The 26,357-nt window shown below is 41.4% G+C and overlaps 2 protein-coding genes across 8 annotated transcripts in view; both read right to left on the bottom strand.

The window, feature by feature from the left end:
• pdlim2 (PDZ and LIM domain 2 (mystique)) overlaps positions 1-5,056 on the bottom strand; it is a 46,607-nt gene extending 41,551 nt beyond the window's left edge. The window contains exon 1 of the mRNA XM_049579356.1: positions 4,611-5,056. The gene's annotated coding sequence lies outside the window, so the exon portion shown is untranslated. The remainder of the gene's footprint in view (positions 1-4,610) is intronic.
• Positions 5,057-6,600: 1,544 nt separating this feature from the next.
• The window catches only part of sorbs3 (sorbin and SH3 domain containing 3), a 31,451-nt gene continuing 11,694 nt past the window's right edge, over positions 6,601-26,357 (bottom strand). For 2 of the 7 annotated variants that reach the window (XM_049578175.1, XM_049578174.1), the window contains exons 2-21: positions 26,007-26,079; positions 25,089-25,277; positions 24,825-24,897; positions 23,927-24,060; positions 23,685-23,748; positions 22,848-22,886; positions 22,670-22,757; positions 19,844-19,952; positions 16,367-16,420; positions 16,100-16,207; positions 15,383-15,438; positions 13,854-13,924; positions 13,173-13,234; positions 12,962-13,008; positions 12,626-12,740; positions 12,410-12,535; positions 9,672-10,214; positions 9,429-9,532; positions 9,214-9,320; positions 6,601-8,032 (exon numbers count right to left, since the gene is read on the bottom strand). In XM_049578175.1, the coding sequence (XP_049434132.1) occupies positions 7,971-8,032; positions 9,214-9,320; positions 9,429-9,532; positions 9,672-10,214; positions 12,410-12,535; positions 12,626-12,740; positions 12,962-13,008; positions 13,173-13,234; positions 13,854-13,924; positions 15,383-15,438; positions 16,100-16,207; positions 16,367-16,420; positions 19,844-19,952; positions 22,670-22,757; positions 22,848-22,886; positions 23,685-23,748; positions 23,927-24,060; positions 24,825-24,897; positions 25,089-25,277; positions 26,007-26,018 (2,163 nt within the window). In that variant the 5' untranslated portion in view covers positions 26,019-26,079 and the 3' untranslated portion in view covers positions 6,601-7,970. The remainder of the gene's footprint in view (positions 8,033-9,213; positions 9,321-9,428; positions 9,533-9,671; positions 10,215-12,409; positions 12,536-12,625; positions 12,741-12,961; positions 13,009-13,172; positions 13,235-13,853; positions 13,925-15,382; positions 15,439-16,099; positions 16,208-16,366; positions 16,421-19,843; positions 19,953-22,669; positions 22,758-22,847; positions 22,887-23,684; positions 23,749-23,926; positions 24,061-24,824; positions 24,898-25,088; positions 25,278-26,006; positions 26,080-26,357) is intronic. The other 5 variants (XM_049578177.1, XM_049578176.1, XM_049578180.1 and 2 more) reach the window with 5 other exon arrangements.

Raw genomic sequence — 26,357 nt, 5'->3', positions numbered from 1 at the left:
TTCTATTATTATCACATTATTATTATTATTATTATTATTATTATTTGGGTTCATGTCTTTCAAAGAAACAAATCTCAGTGTTGCTACTCTGCATATAAAGCACACTTTGGTGTGGAGGGTAAAGCGAAACATATTGAGCTCAGGCATCCCTTGGTTCAGACTGTATTTCAGTTCCATATGGACATTCTCACTCTTTGGGAAAAGTCTAAGCCCGTTATGTATACTCTATATATTAAAGGCCTTTTGGCACTTGTCACATGATTGAGAGATTGTCCCTATAGGCAGAAGAGATAGTGGAGGTATGAAGGAGATGAACAGGCCTTTCCAAATGTTGGATTCAAGGCTCATTGCTTCAACATGCACAGAGCCCGAGGGTTTCATTTGCAAACAGTTTTCAATAATAGACTGTGTGCTTGTAGTTAAAAACTAGTTTGTCAAAATCATAGATCTGTGTTGCTCATCTAAAAGTTCTGGTGAAGCTGAAAAAACATTTTATATATATATATATATATATAAATATAATGCTACTCTTTGAAATATTGAATGAAACAGTTTGTCAGTTATTCTTAAATTAGGATACTTAATGTATAGCAGAACTTTAAAAAACTAAAAAATGTTGCATTGCATTTGCTGCATACGAGTGTAGCTGCAGCAGTATTGTAGGTTTGTGTCCTTGACTAGTAATGAGACAAGACACGTGCTACAAGCCTCAGCGTAACTCCCTGGTGGTCTGGGGTGGTGAACCTGAGTGTTATTTAGGCTGAGGCTCATAGACACAATAACACCTAACTGATGTGCAATCTTCAATTTAGCATGTTTACGTGACATAACAAACCCATAACGTGCAGTTACGGGTAGTTTAGCTTGAAGGAGTGAAACCTGCAAACACAGGTCTGAAACTACGTGTGTAATTTAGTGGAGCGTGTCAAAAATTATGACTAACCCCTGATGAGTCATTAACTTTGATGAGCATGTCACTACAGCACAGGTTTGGCAACCAGCACTGACAGTTATATTATCATTTCACACTTAAAATGAAAAAAAAAAAAAAAAATGCATTATGTGGACCGGATACACAGCTGGCTAGACATTTAGAGTAAAGTAGCCCACCAATAAATATGCACATTGCAGGAAACCATTAACGTCATTATGTCAAACAAAGCTAATCCCAGAATTAACACCTCACTGTTTCCAAGGAATGTAACATTTGGAAAAAACAAGTTGCTTCCATATGTACTGTGATGGAGATTAAATATTCACGAGATTTGAATGGCGCTGGATTAACTGCATAGATAGCTGACTAAGCCTTTGTATAATGAAATGTCTGGCCACCTACATCAACTCTTCACCTCCTCCCTGAATCACTAGAGCTCTTCACTGAGACTGTTTTTCTTCTCCTTGAACTCTGAGCCAAAATCCACTGGGCTGAAATGAACAAGCACTGGCTCTCCAACATGCTAATACTCAAAGAATGGCTGATGAACATAGCAGATGCAGTACATCCAACTGAAAGCTCAGGCTGAGCTTTGATGCAAAGACACACACACACACTCTCACAGATGAACCACTGTGGCTGTGGAGGAATATTCCTGGAATGAACCACACTTGTCAAGGCTCTCGCTGGTGGCCATACAGTGTGAACTTTCCACAGCCCTCATCAGTGATGCATTCTGATGTTGACTCTACCCTGTGTGTCACGCACTGCCCTGACAGGTCGGCACCTACCTGGACACACACACCCACTGATTTAAAAAGGAGTGGAATGCAATAGTGAGCCTCTCCCTGGACTGAGCCGCGTGAAATAACATTCTGGGCATTCTCCAAATCACACCCATTTGGTCAGATATAGCTGCAGTCGCTAGGGAGATGAAAGAATATCAAACAACAACAAATGATGTCAAAAACAGGGTGTTGGTTGAAGAGTTTCTGTATCGATAATAGTACATGTGTCATCAAAATAATTACACACTGAGCCATACCTGTAATTTTTGTGGGTTACTCCCTTTTTAGTGAGAACTTTTAGGGTGCACCCACCTGCAGGCTTTCATACTGCATCATAACCTTAACGAAAAGCCACACCACATACGCTTTAAAACACACAATGTCTCATGTGATTTCTAGTGTTTGAAGTATCACAGTTCCCACACTAATGAATTTTTAAAACTTTTCCGTAACTTTTCCATGACTTCACTGAAGTAGTAGTAGCAGTAGTTTAAAAAAGGGAGGCCTATACAGCAATCATAGGGCGCATATGGTCATATAGTCTATATATACAGTAGACACAAAGCGGTAACGTTATTTGGCCTGGCTACAGCAGGTGTAAAATATGCACAGACGCTGGCAGTCTGTTGAGCAGCCATTTGGGTGTCTTGATGCTTTGGTACAAACCCTATACCAGCGCAGGTAGGGTCAGCCTCTCTCAAGCCATGCATTGTATTTGTTGCTCGAAAACCATGCATTATTAAACATGCATTTCCCAGGCATTTGTGAATTAGTAGACTGCTATCGTTTGCTAACTTTCCTCATTCGTGAGACCGTCTCACTGCCAACTGCATAGTCCAATATGCATTATGTGATAGGGACGTTTCAACGGTCACACAGCACAGCACTATGTTTGAATTTGTATAACCAGAACAATATATCATGTAACATTAGACATGTTTTGGGATTTTTAAGAACAGTATTTAAACAATAGCCAAACAATGTGAAACCATTCTGTTAATTTCAGACCATTTCAACACCTGGAAAACAGTTTTTCTAATTTCATAACTTTTCCAGGAATTGTACAGCCATGGGAATCCTGTAGTATGGCTTTGTTGCTTGGTTAAATGTTGCTTTGTGTTCTGTGTATCTATGTGAGACAGCTGACGTCCTGAGATGCAGGACAAATGTTAGACTTTTACCTGACGATAAAGTGAAATCAAATCAAATCACTCATGAGCACTTTGCTGCAGCGCTGCTACAGTGGGCTGGATTGTGTCCGCTGTGGAGTTTGGTTTTTAACAAGACAAGGACACTGTGGTAGTGGCTCCACTTATCTCCCTCTGCATCATCGTCATCTGGAGATCATGTTTCTGCTGTTCACACTGAACAGACTCCACACTGCTGCTCGGCAATCAGGCCGCTTCACCACATCCTCTGCATGCACCATTAGGCCCTCCTCACAAAAGACACACTAACTGCCACTTTGTTCTTGACATGCACGCTCTTGAGCTACACTGTGGCAACGGTGCACCTTGGTAAGAAGCATCCTCTGCCACACAAACTGCTGTTTCTACTAAATTTGATGTCACGTGAAAGACAGAACAGTCAGAAATATCCTGCCATGCTTCTGCCTCAGCTAAAGCTGAAAACCACACGCCAAAAAAAATGCTTTCATCATTCAGACTTAACAGATAATACAAACTTCCTGCATAATTGTAAACATCTTCATCACAGAGAAAAGCTGCTACGACACAGTACTACTTAGCAGAACTAAAAAAGAAGACTGTAATGTTCTTTGCTTCGGTTAAAACCTCAGTGCAATGTAAAACAAACAAATTCCTTCCCTGAGTTAGAAGGTACAGTAACAAGTTCTCCCTGTTTTCTTAAAAAGCCACTCTTTCCAAAATTACAGTGGTCTGTTTTTGCTTCCTGGATGGCTTTAGCTGTATCCTATGAGTAACGGCATGGTGTTCTCTAACAAACAAAAAAAGCACCAGGGAACAAACACACTATAAAGTGAGAGGAGGTAGAGCATGCACATGAAAGGCAGCAGCGTCCAATCACAATGGGGAAGGTACACAAACAGCAGGCGCTGGGGGTCTGGGAATATGAGGTTTCATTGGGACTGTTCTGGATTATACACCTCAAAGTACCTTCCCACCTGTTGAGCTCAGAAGCCAGGTCTAGACACTTATAAGGAAAGACAATGAGGTTATTACAGTGTTGTACTTGAACTACAGTGGACCCTCAACACTTTGAGAGGGGGAGAGAGAAGATAACAACTTCACCAGTTGAACTAATGTGACATAAATAGTGGCTTGAAAGATTGCTGAGGTTGCACCTGGTCCAGCCCCTCCACAAATCACACTGACTGCTTAATGTGCAACAAATAACCTCCCCTGCTCTCCTGGATACAGATGCATTAACAGGGTGGAAGGTCTACAGTAGGTGCTGGAAACATGCTCTCTGTGTGGGCTCAGGATTTTCTAGTCAGTTAGACTGACTTTTAATTTCCACTTATATCACGCATCACTTGGCAAAATAGCTCATATGTGAGTAGTGCATACTTTAACTGCGCATACTTGGCATCCATCATATTTAGCGAGGCTTCAGCGCATTCTCTGAGGTTCCCACACTTTTTATGAGCAGATATGAGTCTCTGGGGTTTAATAACTACAATAAATCTATAATATATCACACTGCCTGCCATTAAGGCAACCTAGCACGTACGTTACAGACAGAAGTGTGATATATGATGATGCCATTAGACAATAAAAGTGAGATAAGGACACTTACTTTGCACCCCAACTAATAAAAGTTTTGCTTCAAATGAAATACAGTTTTTCTGAGTTAGCCAAGAGACTATATGGACGAGAGACACTTTTAATAACGCCATGTTTACTTACCAAGGTGAGTGCAGTGATTTAATGTGCCTTCTCCACCTGTTAAACCTCGGCGCGCTCCTCGACAAAGCCCTGAACACACACCAAGCAGACAGCAGGTCCCACTTCACCTCAGCCTCCAACAACACCCGCTCCCAACAAAGCAGAAAGCAGCTTTATGAGTTTCCTCCGTCAGTGAAGCGGCGATGAAGCGCTGCTAGTCCCCCAGTCTCTCTCTTCTTCTTCTGTTGCTTCAGATGTGAAGGTGGCACGCATGAACACCACCTGTGGCTGCGCGCGCAGTGGTATCACTGCGATGAGCTCGCGGTGCCATGTGCTATTACCAAAATAAAAGGTTTGACACGGGCAGCATAACTGGGCGTGTCGCAGCAGGGAGGAGGTAGGAGAGGAGAGGAGGAGAGGAGGGTGCCGCGGTGATAATTGAGCCATTTATCCTGAAAACACACTGCGGCTGCGTTTTGTGTCCGCGCGCCACCTGCTGGCAGTGCAGAGCAGAGCAGCGCGCGCTCCAACCTGAGTCACATCAATTAAGTGATGACGTAGTTCCCCTCTCTGTCGTCCCAGTTTCCAGCCTGTTAATTGACGTTGATGGCTTTCACCTGGCGTCACAGGTGCAAACTGATGACATGGTTAGACTTTAAAACTGGTTTGTATCAAATAAATGTCGCAGGTGATGCCGAGAAGCACAAAAGTGAATCAAGCACACAATACCTACTATAACCACTACTTCAGTTCCCCATGATTAGATTAAATATGAAAGTGTTTAATGCCCAATGGGGAAAATAAGTTATGACCTAATTAGCTTATAAACAAAGAATAGAGACATGACACTCACGCAAAATACAAATACACAACAAAACAAATAAATAACACCACAAAGAGCCATTTGAGACATTATTTACAAATGAAAGGTGCTCCATATGATAATAATAATAATAATTTTTAATATATATTTTTTTAAAATAATTATGTTCTCATTTGCTATTTTGTTTAGTTGTTTTATTTTGTTGTTTTTATTTATATTTTAAAATAAGCCATATCAGATTTTATATTGTCTTAATCTTACTATAATATTAAATTCTTGTCAGACACAACTAGCCACTTATAATTAACATAATTTCACAATTAATGGTATTTTCTTACTACATCAATGAGATTAACAATTTATCTCCATTTGGTTGTTCCAGAGGTCAGAACTAAAAGGCATGGAGAGGCAGCCTGTGTCAGTTTTGGCCCTAAACTCTGGAACAGTCTGCCTGAGGGTCTTAAGGGCTCTACATCTGTTGAAAGTTTTAAACATAATCTTAAAACACATCTTTTTACCATTACTTTCTCCTGAAATGTTTTTTTTAACTGATGGTTGTTTTATCTTATCTTAGCCTGTAGTTTTAACTGAATTTTACTTTATCTTTTTTTGTTTTTCATATCATATCATTACATTCTTTTTTTGTCATATATAAATAAAGTTTTTATTTTTGAAATTTCTACTGCTTTTCCCAGTATGAATTAAATGTCTTACCTTGAATCTTGTTGACCTTTTTGTCTGTTTCTGCTACACACGTGTTTTGTATTAGCATGTGTGCCTTGATTGTTTTAGTGTTTTACTTTAGCTTGATGATTTTTTAAAAATATTCTTCGAGATGTAAAGAAGGATGGTTGTTACATTATCAGACGAACCATTCAGGATACATGTGATCAGCATGGTACAGTATATGCCTCCCTCTCCCTTAAGTTCAGAGAGAAGTTGATGCAGATGAGAAAAAAAAACAGTCAGAATTTGTTTATTTGTGTGAATGTACTTTCATATTGTTGTGGTTGCCACTTATGTTATGGGATACGGGCACATTTGCAAGATTCAATACAAATACCTGTATGCTGAAGCTATGAAGGTGACATTCCCCCGGTCTTCCCCGATCAGCTCCATACTTAAGTGTTTGTTAAATTAACATATATGAAAAGTATTTATCAAAATGACCACATGAACACAAGCTACTCTCAGTATCACTCTGTAATGTTTAATTGCTTTAAAAAAAATTGCGTACCATACATGAGATACATTGTTTTATAAGCAAATATATATTATACTTTCAATTTGTTAAAAGGTTACAGTCTGTACAATCGTCTCCCGTGTCTACTAAATATGATTCATTTTTTTTTACAGTGAAATCATGAATATCTCATATAAAATTGCAAAATGACCTCATGTTAAGGATTTCTAATTAGGTCACACTTGTCAATGGTTGCATTGGTACAAATATAAGTGATTTGGAAATACTGTCAAAGTGAGAATGTTAACCCCGAAAGCAGAGAAAACATGAAAGCAGAAATAAAGTGAGTTGGGATTGTTTCATGGAGAATTTAAAAGAGAAATGTCATGAAATGTAAGATTTGGCACATAAAGCATTACATCCAACACATTAAAAGATCATTCAACCATTTGCTGTGGAGGCATTGTCCAGATTTAACTTATTCGACAGAGCTGATCTTGTACAACTTACAGAGGTCTGATATTATATTTTAGAGCAAAGCAACTTCTCTTACGGCACAGAATCTATCTCTTCACTTTCACATTCGGCATTCCACTCCATGGCTTGAGAGCAACATCCAAAAAGCCAATTACTTTCTAATGAACAACTTGCTTACATGCATTAATTATATTTGCTCCTCTGCATAGCCTTGCGAAAGGCTGTAAACTTCTCTTGACATGTCCGAGCCCTCACTGTGCATTTCTTTAAGCACATATCTACAGATGTTTGTGTTGTTTCCTTAATCTTCCCCAGGGTATTTTCAGAGATCTGCAAGAAAATCTGAGGAAGATATTTGAAGCAAACATTAGTCCGTCGCAATGTCTGAAAAATGTGCTGTCCTCATGTATAAATACTCAGCAGTGGTTTGTGATGGCACTGTGGTGACAAAAAGCTGAATGCGGCATCATACTGTATCAGGACCTCAGAGGGAACAGTGCTGGTCACTGGGAAGGAATGCAAATTTCCTGCAGCTGCAAATCGTTGTGGAACAAAAACGTCCATTCTTCGCGTCTGAAACAGTATCATCAGCATTCATTCTTTCCTCTCAAGTGGTGTGTGTGAAAACACTCTGCAAGTCTCAGTGGAACACACACACACACACACACATGCACTCATGCAGGGAGGTGAGGTGAAAAACCACTCAATGTCCCTGCATTCACCTCTGTTCTGGGGAACAGACTGAACATGCAGGTCTGACATATGGAGTGTGGTGGGGTAATAGGATAAAGAAATGCTGGGGTGTCAAAGCAGGAACTGCTGGATAGAGCTGAGTGAGTAACTGTCTGGGCTCTTAGTAAGAGTCCAGGTGGATGTAGGCAAGCGGGAAGTGAGGAGGTCAAAGAGGTGCCACGTAATTCCCAGGAAAAGTCCCAAAAGCACGAGTCCGTTCTGACGTACCTACAGAGAACAGAGCACACACTGCGGTCATACAACAGAAACATGAAAATGTATGTTTGTCTGTATTCTAAAACTAAAGCAATTCACAGTTCACTGTAAATTTGCTGTCAATTACATCTGTAATGTTTCATGGTGTCCACTAGAGGGCGGACTAACACTGCAGCATGTTTTGATATACCTGTCCCTAACTGATGCCCCATTGCACTGACATACAGAGGGGTGACAAATTAAAAATGTAGGATTTAGGGGGATGTATCGGTAGAAATGGAATATAATATTCATTACTATGTTTTCATCAGTGTAAAATCACCTCAAACGAAAAACCATTTATTTTCGTCACCTCAGAATGAGCCTTTTGTATCTACAAATGGCGGTGTCCACCATGTTGTTCCACAGTAGCCCTGAACGGACAAACACTGGCTCTAGATAGGGCCATTCATGGCCACCATAGTTCTCCTACACGCTTGGCACACAGGACTAGCTTTAGTTGGTTGCCATCTGCAACCTCATCACTAGATGCCACTTAATCTTACACACTAGACCTTTAAAGGAAGACCTGAATTAAATTTCACTGAAAATAGTGAATGCAGATGCTGTGTTAGCCAGTGTCCTTTATCATATCATAAAAACACCAAATGAGGGAATCTGATTGATTTACCTTTTGGAAAACTGATGTTAAATCCCTTCAGTAAAAGCATTAAAGATGTTTTTGAGGCTCCTGGTGGCCCACAGCCAGGACATTCTTATTTTCTTTATTTTGTCATCCATTTTTATGTAATGTCCTGCTCCATTATGCTGTTTCCAAGGACAGTTTATTGGCGTAACGTACACTGGAAAACTGCATTCTTTGTTTGTTTGTTTTTTCTTTTCTTTAAAGGACATTCAATTCTTATCTTTTTATTTTAATATGGAGTAACGTTACAGTATTTATTTTGAGGTTTCAATCCCTGTTTTTTTGTTTGTTTGTTTGTTTGTTTTTACTTAATTTTACACCTGGTGTTTATTTTTATTTTATTTCTATTTTACATAATATATTTTTGGTGTTTATTTATATCCTTTTTTTTTATCTGTAATTGTATCGATTTTGCTGTGTAAAGCATGTCAGGCTGCATGTTCGTATGAAAGGTACTGTATAAGTAGAGCTGAGTTGTGATTTTAAAATAAATCCATTTAGTTCTTACCTACAAACCATCCATCATCACATTTCTCCATCACTTGTACAATGTCTCCTTCTCTCAGCTCCAACTCATCTGAATTCTGTGGTTTGTAGTTGTAAACAGCTTTATATCTAAAATAGAGAACAGACAAACAAATGGTCTGAGCCACAAACTCAGCAAAGCTGCAACACTTGTTCTTTAATGCAACAATGTGGACAAATAAAAATGTGGAGATGTACGGTTGGCGTTGCACCACTGATGAATTAGGGTTGTTTGGCACTCGTGTTGGCGGCAGCGAGTTAACGTGTGGATGAGTCCGAGCAGCCTGGTTTGGTATCAGACTCTAGAAGAAGTAAAAAATAAAACCTCATGTCAGGCATTATGAAATGAAGAATGATAAACAACATTCCTATCAACACAAACAGTACCACCAAGGGTGTGGACATGCAGTGACTATCTACGGCAGTGCAGTGAGAGCGGACCTGTGGGGGGTCAGTGTATCTGGGAGTGTTCGCTGTGGTTGCTCCTGTTCTGTGTACGGATGCTGACGACTGAGTGGATGGTGAAACAGCTCTAGCTGCGGAGCTCTGGGTGGCTGACTGTGTCCCGGCCCAGTGGCTGTTCAAGTTGGTGGGTGACGCAGTTTTGGAGGGCCACCTATTGGCCATTTCTTTGGATACAGGTGACTGGGTGGGGGAGCGTGACTGTGAAGCTGGGCTGCCGTAAGGTACAGGTGAAGACGGCTTCAGGGGGGAGTGCTCAGGTTTGGGGCTGAGGGAAGAGGGGGTGAAAGGGGATAAGGGTGACCGCGGGCAGGGTGAGTGGAGTGGACGCCCTGGACTCTGGGGCCCAGGAGAGACGGGTGACATGGGGCCCGGTGAGAAGTCGTCAGTGGAGAGTTTGGTGCGGGGCATCTTGTTGACCTGGACGTAATTGGCTGGGAAGATGCCGCTCCGGCTGGTCCCTGAGATCCTCCCCTCTAACCATTTATCGTCAACACGTCTGGTTATATCGATCACTTCACCCTAAGGAACAAAAAAGAGTAGAATTTTAAAAGTTAGATATTACATAGAGAAAAATATTATATCTAATTTGAATACTTTTTGTTACTTCATAGACCATTTTAAAATTGAAACACCAACATCCTAAGTGAGTTCCTCTCTATTTCCTGTTGGAATGTTCTGCATTGCCAAGTTCACAATACAAGTGACAACACAACAGGGTGACCAGCTATATTATCACCAAACTGTCGTTGCTCAGACACTCGTTTACATACATACTTGTGTGTGTCTGCTACTTGCCACAAAGCAACTCAACTGAACGTCATCTAAGGGTGCTCTCAGACCTAGAGTTGTTCTTGCTTTGGTCTGAATCAGGGACTAATTTTGTTACAAAGTTGCCTAATTGTCTAGAGTTGGTTTGTGCTCTTACAGCAGCATTTACAAGCACACAAAATTTTGCAAGAGGACCAGATAAAATGCCTGCGTGAGAAAGCTGCTCTTGATTGGTCAGAATTTCCATGCAGGAATAATCTAGAAAGTAAACAAAACATTGAAGAAGAGTACGCTTGCGAGATAAATGTGACACTTTCTAATGTCACAATGGAGGGACAACTACACAGGTTGATTTTAGCGCTGCTCATCGTCTATATTGCTGTCATTGTTCATTTTAGGCAAACCATACAGTTTGAAAACAAGGCGTGGCTTCAGATAGAAAACATGTTTTGGTGCATTGGTTGCGCCAAGTGTTCATGTTAAGGCAGCACAGGAGGAGGGGCACATGTATAATCCTCCAGGACTGTAACATGCTCATGTTTAACCCAAACAATGTGTAGTGTGACTGCAGTTGGTTCACATCGAGGTTGGAACACATTCTCACTGCAAACGAACCGCACCAGACTTTGTAACTGGACCAAGACCACCTCTTCAAGAGGGTCTCAATACGGTTGTTTTGGTGCGCACCCGAGTGCAATTGCTGTGTTCACACCTGCCCAAATGAACCGCACTTAGGGGGCAAACGAACTTAAGTTCAATCGAACCGAACCAAACAGGGCAAGTTTCTATTTAGTCATAAAAAAATCTATGCTTTTTATCAATGTCTGAGCCCTATTTTGAACATCATATTTTGCCACCCAATTGCATCCCTGTGTGCACTGCAATGCACATAAAGCTAGCAAAGCATCAGCTAATTGACCTAAATAACTTAAATAACACAGCACCACAGCTTCAACAAAACAAAAAACGTTCAATTGAAGTTTCACTGCGTCATTGGAGCACTAAAAAAAGGTCAGGCCAGCTTTGACTTGTAGTGCATCATGCCCGGGCGCCAGTTTGTAGCTTCGTGTCACCAGCTTCCATTGAAAATGACTTGCAGCTTGTCTCTGAGTCGTTGTAGTGTGAACACAGCATATGGGAATGACATCAGCTGACAGGAAGTAAACATGGACTGAAGCTGTTGCCCAGCAGTGCAATTACAGTGAAACTTTCTATAAAGATAGAAAGTGCTGGTAGGCTACTGTGCCGTCACAGTCATTCCCTGCTCCACAATGTGGTGCAGAGACATAGAGAGAGAGCATGGCTGTGGAAAACCTGGAAACACTGACCAATCAGAGCAGAGAGGGATTTTTTGGTAAGGTGGTGCTTAAAGAGACAGGCACTAGAACTGAGGGTTTCACACAAAGGGTGATATATTCAGGCAGACAGTATCAGAAAAATAAAGTGTTTTTTGACCATTAAACCATGTAAACATGTTCTGCTAGAAACCCAAAATACAAGTATGATCCTGAAAATGAGCAAATTATGGGACCTTTAATACACTGCCTATGCATATTATATGATTTTAGTATGACAGTAATATGCAAACCTTGTTATTGCAGTCCGGTACACAGCATTTTACAGCTTTTTATAGTTTTATGCAGATCAAACAAACATCATATAGCATGTAACTAGTGAGCTTTAGAGGTGGACTTTGTTACAGAGCCAGGCCAGCTGTTTCCCTGTTTCCAGTCTGCATGCTAAGATAAGCTAACCAGCTGCTGGTAGCTTCCTATTTAGCGCACAGACATCGGGGATGGTTATCAAACTTCTCATCTAACACAGAAAGAATGTCAGTGCTAATCAGATTTTCAGCCAGAGACTGACTTGTACCACAAATTCATGTGTTCTACGACGGCTAAATATGGAGGGAAAGCACCTCCTCTCTGTTGCACTTTAATACTCACTTTACGAAAAGAAAGCTCAACAGGCAGGTCAGCGTTGAAGTTAAACAGAGCCACAGCTTCCCCATAGTCCAACACCTGTATAGTGGGAGACTTTATAGGTGTGGGCTTCTCCGTAGGAGGCAGGATCTGTGGAGGAGGACAGAGGAGCCATAGATAACCAGCACAAAGCAACAGTTCAGACAACTAGCATCGAATAAGAGACATGATGAAATGTACCTCCACATAAGATGTGGGGAAAATACCAGCTCTTCCATGATGTTCTCCTTCAAACCAGTTGGCATCTACCTGCCTATGGATGTAAACAATGTCGCCTTTCTGCAGCATGAGCTCCCTGAAGAAAGGGATACGGATAATGAGACACACAAAAGGAAAAGTTCAAAAGTTCAAAATGTTTCAAATGTACATTAAGAAGTAAATTTGGACTTCAGGTCTGATCCAAAGCTTTAGATCTGATGTAGCTATGACACATTTTCTTTTAGAAATGTAACTAACTCTGAAAGAAAGGAGAGGAAATGGCGTATCTATTGTATCATCTCATATGCAGCAACTCACTTGGGTGACTGAGCCTGGAAATTGAATTTGGCTCGCGCTGCTTTCATCTGGAAAAACAAACAAATCATTCAGTGTTTTGGGAAGATTTGTTGATGCAGTTAATATGTGAACAATTCAGAATTGAAAAAACAAAACACCACAACTTAAAACCACTTAACAAAAATTGATTTTTGAACGATTTCCCAGCCTGTTAGGTGCCATAAAAACATACCTTTTTCTCCTCTTTCTTAGGTGGGAGCTCCATGGTTTCATTTGCAGGGGAAAGACGTTCTACTGTGAAACAAAATGAAGGCACAGCGGTGTGAGTGGAGTCCAAAATGTGCACTCTTTTGTTCAGCACATGTTGTTTTTGGATGTTGTTGCTCCTTAACAGCTACATATGTTCAAGAAGGATCATGGAAATCATGCAGGCTGGCTCCATGTGGACTAATTTCCAGGAAAAACAATTGGGTAAGCTAATCTTTAATCAGGTCTTCCGAGCTCCACTTCCTATTTTTGTGGGCTTCCTCCCCACCCATCTGCAGCACCTTCTGATACTGTAGGAAAAAACTGCATGAGCTTTCCAAGTTTACATCATCTAAAATCCGAAACAAGAGAATAAGACAACAGTGGCAATGAAAGAGAACCATGGGACCTTCAAAATATATTAGATTACTAAAACCGTTTATTAAATATATGCTGTCTGATTAAATGAGCAGCCTGCTTACTGAAAGTGCACTTTTCTTTTGATGGGTCAGCGGGTTTGAGGAAGAGGAAGAGCAAAACATTATCAACTTATTGACAGCACTGAGAGAAATACTTTAAATCCTTTTAGAATCATCATGGCAGAGTTGGTGGGAAAGTGACAGTGTGCATGTGTGTTGCAGAGTCATAAGGGAAGAAACATGTTTACCGTATGTAGGAGCAGAGGACAGTGGTGTGCCAGCAGAGCGATGGACAGGCTGCTTTGCTGCTGATAAATTGCTGTAAAAGTGAAGAAAATATAAGCTTTTTGTATTTATATTACTGTCACTGTGTCTCCCAATCAGTCATACACACACATAATTAAGTACACACAGCCCTATTGTGTTGGGCAACAGTGTGTGAGCAGTTTTACTGTACAACACATCTGGTTGCGGCTGCTGGTTCGCATACACTGGACAGAGATGAGACAAATAATCAGACAGCTAGAAGGCCATGCACATGATATTGTGTGACTCATATTTTTTATCCTTGAATTGAGAATCTGGTTTAGATGAAGTTTGGAGCGTAAATCATCTTCACAGCCCTGAAACTCCATTGATGATCAGAATCATGAGTTGTTTGAGAGTGAATCCAAAACCCGAAGCTTCCTGCCTGGCTTCCCCTGAGCTCATTTACATATTTCCAGACAGTGTTGTTTTGTATCCCAGTATTTACAGCTGGACACCAACAGCTAAACATGTCTATATAAAGGAAACAGCGAAAAAAGAGACAATTTCTTCCTGCTGTTTGGATTAATTTCACATGTCCTCAGCAACAGGCTCTTAAAGAAAAAAAAAAAAAGCTCCTTATCCCACCGAGCCAGAAAAGGTCAAACCCCATGAACTCAACTTAGCAAACAACAGCGAGAATCCTCCGGGAGAGCATTACGCACATGGTGAGAAATGTGGAATGCTGTCTGCTGTTTGAAGTAACAAATACTGTACTTGAACTTGTTAAAGTTCAACAGCTCCCTCACATAGTCCAGCACAGAGAGTCACCTGATCCAACTAACAGAGCAGGTACCCTGCAAAGTATTAATGCTCATGCTGTCCAATCGCAGCACTGGGTTCCTTAAAAACAGCAAGAAGCAACAGGGGAGTTACTCCCACTTGATGAAGCAATGTCAAAGTGGATTAAGAGGCTGGGCGTTGGGCTCAGAGGAGGTCTGTTATGTGGTGACTGACCTAGGTCTTATCATTACCCTGTCCTGTATCTGCCTCTATATAAAATCCAATCCAGTAACATCACTTTAAGACCTCCTAAAGCATCAGTCACATAATTTACATTTAGTTATCATTAAAACTGCAGTCAATTTAATCTCTGAGCTCCACTTGTTCACTTGTTTTCATCACTCTAACATGAGCAGAAAAACAGGAATGCTGCAGCTTAGTACAAAAATAAGTAAAAGGTAAAACATGCCAAGAAAGACATACTATTTATAGTCAGTACTGAGAGCTCTGAATCTACTTTAAACAGTCTTTTTGGTATGTTTAAGAAAGACTATTCAATTTGAGTGAAACTGATCACTCTCAAATGATACTACATAAGTATACTTTATACTTTCAGTGGAATCTATTGTAGAAAAAAAGCATCTCAAATGATAAAACTGTGCTTAAAGGTCAGTAAAGATGTCATTATAACCTGCTGAATATCATAATCACATTCCACTTTGCTTTCTTACATAATGTTGTCACTGACCTGTAGTTGGTAGTCCCAGTCTTTGGAGCAGTTACTGGATCCCTGGCTCTGGCCTCCTGAAAGCAGAGTGAACATTAAACAGTTTGTTCCCTGCAGCTAACTGTATCTCACAGCTCAGAGGAAATCTCACAACAACTCAGACAAAGTAGAGGTGCTGACCACTCCCAAAGGAGCAAGAAATCCCCTGGGTCCTATCCTCCTCGGGCTAAAAAACAACACCACTCACAATCTGTCTGAGCTGCCTGTGATTTCTGTCAAACCAAAGCCTATGAAGCAAATGTAATCACACAGGAATCATGAGCAGCATGAGAATCATAAATGTTTTTGGCATCCGCTCTCTCTAACACAAGCACTGTGGGATTGCAGAGGCAAATTGAACAACAGTGTCAAGATGATTGCAAAAGTTCTTCAGTTTTTTGGCAGCCAAATTTGTACTCAATCAGGTGTGGGGGCAATTTGCAGGCAGGTGATTAACACAGCAGATCAATCCAAGAGCAAGGCAGGCAGGCGATTCCACGGCTGTCATCCAGGTCACAGAGGGAAAAAAACATACGTGGCTATGAAGCTAGCAAGCAGGGAGGGTCTCACTGAGACTTGCAGCCTTCATTGAGAGTAGGGGAGTAAGGGTGAGGGTGGGTGAGGATTCTGCAGCTGCTAGATTGGGGTGGGAGGAGGAGGGATGCTTCAGCAGAGAGAGTCAGGAGGGGGGCTCAGTACCTCACCCCGGCCTCGACGCTGCTTCTTCTGGGAAAGTCTCCTCTCCAGGCCCTGGATCTCCGAGTCCAGCTCAGCCTCAAACCGACTCAATTCAGAGACCAGACTGGCCTGAGCCAGAGCAATGATGGAGTTGGAAGGGCAAAATTAAAACACTAACACAGTGTACTAAAACAATTCCTGAAGCTAATGGTGTCCCTTTTGAATGATTTATAAGATGAAACTTCAACAGAGTGAATGTGGAAATAAAATGCTGTCAAAGCAGCTCACCTCAATAGAAGGGGACTTTGGTGTCTCAGGTTGTTTTCTCGGGGATACATGAACCTGAGGACAAAAAAAGAAAGCAACAACAACATTTTTGGTTGTACTCAACTTGTTAAAATATGATTTTAAAGGTGCAGTGTGTAAGATTTGGAGGGATTCAGTGGCATCTAGTGGTGAGGATTGCACATTGCAACCAGCTGAAACTTCTCCCAGGTAGAATTCTTTCAGTGTTGTTGTTTCAGTGATGTTCAGGAGGTTTTTACAGGGAGCTAAATTATCCACAGAGCTCTCCTCCTCTCCAAAATGAACAGACGGTGACTAAAACACAGAATACAATAGTTTCACACTACAAATCGAGTTTCTCTCTGCTAGCCTGGCACCTCATAATGTGTGCCCACGTTTGTTCTCTGATAACATTCAGGAGGTTTTTACCAGGAGCCGAATTGTCCGCAGAGATCTCTTCTTCTCCAAAAATAATAGAACAAAAAAAAAGTGGTCTGATCTAAAGGTAGACCAAATATTTCTACTCCTTTACCAACATGTAGTTAATGTGTTGCTTTTAAATTTGAGGATGTTTGACATTGATGTGCGACATAAAGAATCACATTTATTAAAGGTGGAGACAAAAAGGAGTATGTGCCAGTGCCATCTTGCGCAATGACGCACAAGGGTCACCGCAGTATTTATATGTTTATGGCAATTAGTCTGATCAGACACCCGGCCTGAATTACAGCATGAACCAGTGGTATCCCTGTCCCAAAATACAACGTGTAATTTGAAATACAACTCAAAGATGAAAGTGTAATAGGCGAACACGTTTATTCATGCCGGTTTTGTCATGAACAGCACATGTCTAAGTAGGCTGATGAAATGAGTGTAACGGTTGTGCTTAATAGCTGTATTTCGAGACATGATAAATGCGCTGGAAATATTTAGCTAAATAAATAAATATATTCCATGCAGTCGTGCCATCCTCTCCCCCTCCTGCGCTCATAGAGTGGACAATGAGACGTTAGAGGCAGTGCGGATTAAATACGTATTTAGAAAGAATTTCAATTCAGGATTTGAGTTGGATTTTACAACGTTTTTATGAAACAACTATCACTCACTCCAAGCGCAAAATAAGGCTGCTGGATTTAATTTCAATGATAACGTGGATCTAAGGTGGATATAGCGTGACATTAAATTTGTGTGAGACATCAATAAAAATCTGACTCCAGTTCTCCACCTCGCCGTCTGGGTCGCCACTTCCCAGTGTCTTCCAAAATGTGCGCACACATGACTCAGAGTTTGCTTACAGGTGTGCGCATTCTCCTGCCAAGTTTATTTTTAGAAATCACAACCTTTGCGTGGTAAGTGGTGTACGCCACTTTTAAGCCCTGTTTTGTGCGTAAGCAAGCTTTATAAATGAGGCCCCAGCAGATTTAAACTGATAAAAAACAGTGAATAGGGCAGTTTCATGACATAAATCAGTGTTGCTCCTTCAGTGTCATCGAAGACAGGCCACTAGCTAAATTCTTGCTAATGCGTGCTCACCTACTTTTGTCTGATAACTTAAAATCCGAATGTTAAGGAGGTTTTCACCAGGAGCTGAATTATCCGCAGAGGTCTCTTGCTCTCCAAAACAAATGGACCCGGTGATTTAAACCAATAAAAACACTGAATAAAGTAGTTTCATGTTGACAAAATCCGTGTTTCTCCTATGCTGTAGTATGGTGGCTGGTGCAAAAACCTGAATGGCCCTATCTAGAGCCAGTGTTTAGTTTGTCCGCTTGGGGCCACTGTAGAAACATGGTGGTACAACATGGCAGACTCTATGGACATGAACCAACTCCCTATGTAAAAACAGCTCATTCTAAGGTAAGGAGAACACAACAATTCTTATTTACAGGTCATGACACACTAAAAACTTACTATATTATATTTCTGTCCATATAGCCCCATAATCCTACACACTGGCCCTTTAAGATCTTCATTATTTTAGTTTATGTGATCATGTGGCATATATTCTTAAAGAAAGAGAGAGTTAAAGAAAACCTGGGAGGCGAGCGGGAAATTATGTCAGCATAGGAGTATTTGTTGGTTTATAGGGTGTCTGGGTAAATAATGAAGCACAAACATTTGGCCAAAAAAGCAAACCTGACAGCATGTTACCTTTTTTGGAGGGTTTGCACAAATCTGTTTTTTGGAAACAAATTCAAGACAACTGAACATCTCAAGGGACTAAATTCTTATCTGGCAAGTTCCACTGCAGTGGATGGAGCTTTCAGGGACAGATAGAGGGGCAGTACACAGTAGCAAGTCAAACTCTTTTCAAAATGAGGGACACTTGGACACAGGCTGGATGTCAAGGTGCCAGCAGAGGAATAAGGAAATACTCACGTATTTCTTTCATATTATGATAAACTTGATTTCAATAGCTAGCTGATACCGCTTTCACCCTGTCTGTACAAAGACTTAACACCAAGAGGGCGGCTGATTCTATCAAGCATTACTTTAAAAGGCTCTGCTGACGAAGAGCACGAACCCCTGCTCCATTTTCAGGGTTTTTTTTGTATAAACCTTGGCTGAATGTGCCCCTGTGAACGCCAAGGCCTTCCCCTCAGCTGGGAGTCATCCTCACTACAATCACAGCCTGTAATGTCACTGCGAAGCAACACAACACCTGATATGGTCTGTGCGCTGATTTTCTAAACGCCATCCAGGGGATAGGACATAGGCCGCTGTCATAAAGAGGAAATGAAATGAGTCTCCATGCTGTGAGCCATTATAAACTACAAGAGGTTAACACCATAATACGGATCACAAGACACCTCAGCTCCCGTGGGGGAGTGGAAACAAAGATTCCTTTTCTTCACAGGCGCGGACACAAGGCACAATATGCACCAGATCTGGGACATTGTTGCAGGAGCCACTCGAAAAAAAAACTTAAGAGACACCGCTCTGTAACTCACCAGGGGTGTTTAAACAAAGTGACACATACAAACGGCTGCACACTCAATTACAACAGCTTCTGGACCGAATGCACCAGACAATACATTAAAACCCCAGAGGTAAATGAATATGAGTCAATCTCACCAGCTCATAAATCACTGACATTCAGCATAATACCTGATAGAAACATCAACATAAACACCAAGACTGAATGAATGTTGGATCATCTGAATAAAAGAAGAGGTGAGCACATCTGGTGGTAAGCAGCAGGTACACTGTGTAATACTTAAAGTTACTTTGTGTGAGTAGATGAAATATGAGGACTTAGGCTGTAATCCTTAAAGAAAAGGTGCCCATCCTCAAACCTGTTCTTGATCCTCACACTGGGAACACAGTCCAAGACTACACAAAGAATTCCAGTCATTAGAGCCAACAACAATGCTGGATAAATCTAGAGGTTAAGGAATTATGCAGAAGCATTTTCCTCTGCTTGAATCAGAGCGAAATCACAACGTATTTTTAAACTGTGACTGCATGTGAGGTCGTTACCTGGCTGCGGCTTTCTGAGGTGCTGCTCTTTCCAGGCTCAAAGTCGAATATGCTTCTCGGTTGAGGGTGCTGCTTTCCCGGGTCTGACAGCTTATCTACATCCTCGCTCCTGAAACATAACACCACAAAACACACACACACACACAGACACACAACATGGACAGAAACTAAATCATGGCTTCATTGTGAGTGCCTGTAACAACAAATCCAAACTTGTCTGTCCCACACGTTTCCCTCTACTGCTCTTGGCCTGAGTTTGGGCTGGTATTCACATAAAAGACGTCACCTGCAGTGTTTATCTGAGGATTAAATTTACTGGGCTACTAGTAGTTAAAACAAATAGCACATAAGCTACATAAATATCAGTATACTGTTAAATCTTGTCTCTTGATAAACACATCTTAGACTATGTTGTTTTACCTCTGCGTTTACTTTAAACCCAATCTGTGAGTTTTTATTTTAAACCAATCTGAAATGGTCTTGAGTAGTACACTAACCTAAAAGAAGAGCTTATAGAAGTAGTTCCGTGTTTTGGGAAATACGCTAATTCACTTTCTTGCCGGGAGTTCAAAAGAATGAATACCACTCTCGTATCTGTGTACTAAATATGATGCTAGCCAGGAAGTAGTTAGCTTAGCTTAGCACAAAGACTGGAAACAGAGGTAAACAGCTAGCCTGGCTCAAACAAAAACCACCAACCACCAACCAGCTCATTAATTAACACGTTATATCTCAATTGTTTGATCCTATTTGTAACCATGAGCAGATAGGATTAGGGTTGGGTCGGTATGAGAAAAAAAAAGGGTCCGGTTTTTGTAAAAAACCGCATCAAGTCGGTAATACCGGATTTTCGCCACTTGGGGGTGCAATTGACTCATTTAAAATAAAAAACGACCTTAGGACAACAGAGTGACAGTAACAAGTTGTTTCTTTTATTCCTTACAAATAAATTTTGCAGCTTACTCAATCAGTGCAAACAAGGGTTGCCTCCTTCGTCTGGCTCAAAGCCAAAGTGCTGCCATAGTGGCGCATTCCTTGATTTCGTCAAGACTAAATTGTCCGCTATTATCAACTCCCCGTCACTATTAAACAAACTCCAGCCTACAGTAGAGGCGCATGCGCACTCGCACCTCCTAGCTCAGTCCCCGCCCCACCCCCCTCTCTCTCCTGCTTGCTGTGCGCTTGGTGAAGAGGTAGACACAGGTGCTCACAGACTCGGGCTTACTATAAGCGGAGTGGACTATGTGTAAAAATGTCCGTGAAAAATCCCCACGATGTGAAAAATACATGCCGAACAGTCTTTTGTGTGACACTGGTGCGCGAAGCGAAATGCGCGGTCGTGCTTTGGGCACACAGGGCTTGCGGACGTCCACTTTGACCGGGCGGACCTCCGTGGCGTCCGCTCCGCGTACGTTCTGCCCGAGTATGCAGTCCGGTCGGTCCCAAAAAATAAAACCCGGTCCAAGACGGAGTACCGGACCAAATTGGTATTACCCTAGACAGGATAATAATAATAATAATAATAATAATAATACATTTTATTTATAGGCGCCTTTAAAAGTCCTCAAGGACACCTTACAAGACACAGTAAAAAACAAGCAGCAATGTAACCATAGATCATAAAGTCAAACAAATCAGTAATATAAGGTAATAACTAGACAAAAATCCTAATAATAAAAACAAGGTATAACACCATCATCATAAAGTTGTCATCATTGCAAAGTAATGATGTGTTCCAGAGGCTGGGGGCAGAACAGCTGAAGGCTCTATATCTATCTATCCCTTGGTAGACAAGCAGGCCTTAAAAGTGAGAGGTAGAATCTTGAAATTGATACGATATTTAACAGGAAGCCAGTGAAGGTGCTGAAGAAAAGGAGTGATATGATCTATAGAGGGAGTTCTAGTAATGTTTCCAGTCTTTGTGCTAGCTGCTAGCTACATTTTGAGTACAGAGGCGAGAGTGGTATCAATCTTCTCCTCTATCTCTCTGCAAGAAATAGGGCTGGGTATTGGTACTCAATACCTCTGAGGTAATAGCCAAAATAACCTAGTGCCAAGTAGCTCATCGTCTCCTGTCTAATGATACCTGCATTTGATTGTTTTTGCGCCAGGGGTCTGATTGCAAACTGCCCCAACTCCCCACCTGACTGTGCAAACTTTTTGTTGCTGTTGTTTCCAGAGCTACTTTCTTGCCGGCGAGTCTGCCTGGTTAGCACGAGCTAACACAGCAGCAGTGGCTAACATCCAACACCGAGCTATGAAATGGTCCCAACAAATTCACACCAACTATCACCACACAGTCCTGCAACAGCAGCAGCTACAGTCGGCGTATTTAACAGAGTTGGCAGTTCAGTATGTTGAGATGCTATCAAAATGTTTGTAAGTAACCTATGGCTATACCACATGCCATTCCATTCACATCATGGGTATTGCATGAAGCTATCTGTTGCCATCAGTATCACTTTAAGGGTGGGGTTGCTACTGGCAGCATTATTTTTTTAACAATACCCAGAAGGAGAAAGCAGGTTAGCATATTTTCTAAAATGTTGAACTATCCCTTTAAGTTTGAACGCTGCCTCTGTCCCTTCTTGTGCACGTGTTCACACTACAGGCCCAAAGGCTTTATTTTCTTACCCAGGGGAAAAAATATGCAGCTCAGGTTCACTGTAGACTTTATTAAATTACCCGAGGGTGTGAAAGTGACTGACTGTCTGACTGTGCCATGTGATGGACTGGCAACTTGCCTGTCTCCTCTACAGCTATGATGTGCTGTAAGCTTCCCCACAGTGACCCTGGAACAGTTGCGTAGAACCAGTGTAAACTCACCAGTCTGGTAGAGCTCCATAGGGTGTAAGTCTGAAGAGATTCTTGTCTGCTTCATTGCTTTCTTCTGTGTTGGCAGATAACTGGCACCCTGCAGATCAGAGGATCAGAGCAGATCAGTCTTAAGTAAAAAGTGATTATGTAACAGGGTAACAATGTGGACTTTGGTGGATTCACTTACGTTCAGCTGACCATCGCTCTGAATCTTCCAGCTCAGGTTCTGATAAACAAGCACAACAGCAAGACGTTTTTTTATATTCTTACTTATAACACTGGCGCACTTCATATAGATAAATCAACTTAAATATCATACTTAAACATTCCTTTCTCACACTCTTATACCTGCTTACAGTATGATTGCATTTCTAGTGAGACCCACCCACTCTTAGGAGTATTTTAGATCCTTAACTTATTGTTAATTAAGGATATTTACCTAAGTACAAATGTGATGTCATTTTACTTTACTTGAGTAATTTAATTTAATAAGCATATTACATGTTTTGTAAATAAAAATGTTACCAACAAAATAACTTGTAACTTGTAGCTATCTTTGCTCCAGAATAGATCATTAGTAGCACCTGTGTGAGATGCACTGGAGCAGTGCTCTTCAGTGCTTTGAAATCCAACAGGACAAATCACTTGCAGAGAGTTAAAAATATTCCCATAAAACAAAACTGATCCAGACCAGAGCAATCCATTCAAACCACCTCAGTGCTGTGATGGTGCCATTAATCTCACAAATAACAGAGAATGTGTTCCTGTTACACAACATGTAATAGAGACAAATGAACAGATAGAATTAGGAGAGGCTGCGATAAGAAGTTGGATCATTGTCAGAGTTAATAAGCAGAGATGACATAAGACTTGAGGGCTCTTTCATCATGTCTTATTTTGCCTCTGCAGTAATCTGTTTGCTGGATCACCTCGGTCGTACCTGACACTGACAGAGAGGAATTAACTCTAGTGTTGTGTTTGTGAGAAGAAGGAGGAGGAGGAGGAGGAGGAGGAGCGTCCTTACCCTCTGGCTTCTTGTGAATCTGTCTGAACATGCTCTTGTACCAGTCTCTGGGCTTGTTCACGCTCTGGAAAAACAGAAGAGGGTAGGGTGCAGAGGGTAAACAAATCTGGTGAGACAGACTTGACAGACGCAGCTCACTGGACGCACCAAGAACATAATAATAAAAAAAAATAAATAAATAGATCAAACAATGGAATTTAAAGCTAGTTTATCAAATAGCCCATTCTGCATCTTTGTCTTACTGATCTGGAGGCAATGGGCATCCCAGTTTCATCCACAGGACCGATTCCTGAGAACTTGATGAGCCTCTCCTCCCTGGTGGGGGTCCAGCTGCGTGGTAAAGTGGCAGAGCCCTGGACGCCATTGGAAAGCCCACCTGAGTTACAGTTACAGTGACAAGATAATCATGATTATATTGTTACAGTTAATTATTGATTTCATTTGATGTCAGGTGACGTACACAGTCATTAATCTGCTATTATACCCTACCTCCTCATTTGAAACCAAGATCCATATGTGTACCACTTATACATCAGCTTGTCAACTGCATTCGTCCATTACGCTTCAACTGCTTTCATAACTACAAATAATTTTCCATCCTTCAGTGAATGCATGTCAGCTGATATTTCTGCTGCATTAACCTCTTTCTTTTTAACTCATTTTACTGTGACTGACACTTCAAATCCATTCAGGTCTCAGGCCCTCACCTTTGACCAAAAGAAAACGTCTGCAGCTCTAACTCCCACAACTTCCACTGTTCATACAGAATTTACTGACATAGCTTTTAGTGCTCACACATCAGCTGACATGTCATCTGACACTTTTTTCATTTTGAACACTTGACCTGGCTTTGTACTGACACTTACAGCTCAATTTATCACACACAGTTAAACTGACTCTTTGATTCCTTTTAGTGCTTGAACTTCAACTGAATCTTCGACTCCTTTCAGCACTATCATTCAATACACATCTGTCACCACTTTAATTTTAACTGCTATTTTTTTTACCTAAACAGCAAAATTTCAGCAGCTGGCACATTATTTTTTTACTAAAATGAATATCTATTTCCTGAAAACATATTTTGAGTTGCACAAAAAGACACTCATGTGATGAACAGATTTTAAAAAATCAAACCCTTACCATGTGATTGAGAGGGGCCATAGTAAGATCCAAAGCTGAGAGTTGTTGGTCCACCCCCATTCACCTCTGAAACCTTGAGAAGAGCAGAAATGTATACACATATCAGCATCTCAGTGAGGTGTAACGGTTAAAGCATGTCTGTAGCAGAACATATAGGCTGTGATGCATCGTTTTTCCACAGGGAGGAGCACTTGTTTACTGAATTCTATCCATTCAACCTCAGCACTGCTATTAACACAGCCTCCAGGAAATTATTGTGCATACCTTGACCTCTCCAAATGGCTGCCTTGAGGAACGAAAAGGGCTCAGAGGAGGCGTGGGGAGTCCGGGGGAGATCACCACCTCGTGGGTCAGCTCTGGAGACGTTAGGATCTGCTGACCTGAGGAAACTCCAGGCTCCCTGGACAGGACAACCCGGGAGCCATTGGGATCTCCAGCCACTTCCTGAATTTGCTAAATATAGAGGAAATGAGAAATATGGATGAACAAAAACAATGTGTGAACTTTGCTCCTGTCATGTCCTCCTGCTGGCCCTGGGTAAACACTGCTCTCTATGGGAGGTCATGTGAACTTGTTAGCGGCCCAGCTATTCTCCAGAGAATAACTGGCCTCAGTGGGGGAGCCTCTGATGAAAAGACCCCTAATTTATTTAAAGCAGGGCCAGTGGGAAGTTGTGTTCCACCCACTTCATCATCTCTCTTGCCACTACTGCAGAAAGGCCTCATTCAAGGTGCAGAGTGGGGGCACTGAAACAGGAGAGGACCATTATGAGCCCATTAACTCCCTATTCACCAAGTCTCCCTATTATCCAGCCAAGGGGTGGAGCCGGGGCCACAGAGGTTGGGAAGGGGCCGCTGATGTCAACCTCAAAGTCCAGCAGGGCTGCAGTGGTCTTGTGGTCTCCATAGTGATCTTTTTACTCCCCCTCGTCCAATGACGGCTAGTCTAGCTCTTCTATTGGGGTGCTATGTATTTGAATCAGGTGCTTTGGTCCTCCCTGTGTGACTGTGGGGGTCATGGGAAAGCCCCTGTGCCTTGTTGTAATGATAAACCTACTATCTGCACCAAAGGCATGTTGTGACACTGGGATGCTTTTATGGATTTAAATGTGCTTTTCAAGACATTCACATTTGATAAACAGTTGTAAAAATCAACATTTAGCATAATTAAAAATGGCTTCACCTGAGACTGCATGTGATCTGTTATGGTCCTTGCGTGACAGATATGAAAGTCTTGTGCCCAGCATCAAAAGTATCTGCAAAGACATGCAAAATGCAAACAGTTTTTATATGAAATTACACTTTTATTTAATGCGATTTAGATATTTTCCAGAGTTGTGCTCTTTTTTAAATAGAGGGAAACTGACTTGCACCTTCAAGACAGGGTGTCATCAGATCAACCTGATAATGTATTTGTTTTACAAGTTGTTGTGCCTCGCCTCATTGCTAGAGCAAAGTTTTCTGTGGCAGACTTCCAATATAATAAGCTTATCTTATCAAATGCAGTCAGGTATAAAGGGCTTTCTCATCATGG

The sequence above is a fragment of the Epinephelus fuscoguttatus genome, linkage group LG6 (genome assembly GCF_011397635.1).
Source record: "Epinephelus fuscoguttatus linkage group LG6, E.fuscoguttatus.final_Chr_v1".
NCBI classification, from domain to species: Eukaryota; Metazoa; Chordata; class Actinopteri; order Perciformes; family Serranidae; genus Epinephelus; species Epinephelus fuscoguttatus.
Note: the sequence above shows the minus strand (reverse complement) of the source record. Positions and strands in the feature narration are given on the sequence as shown.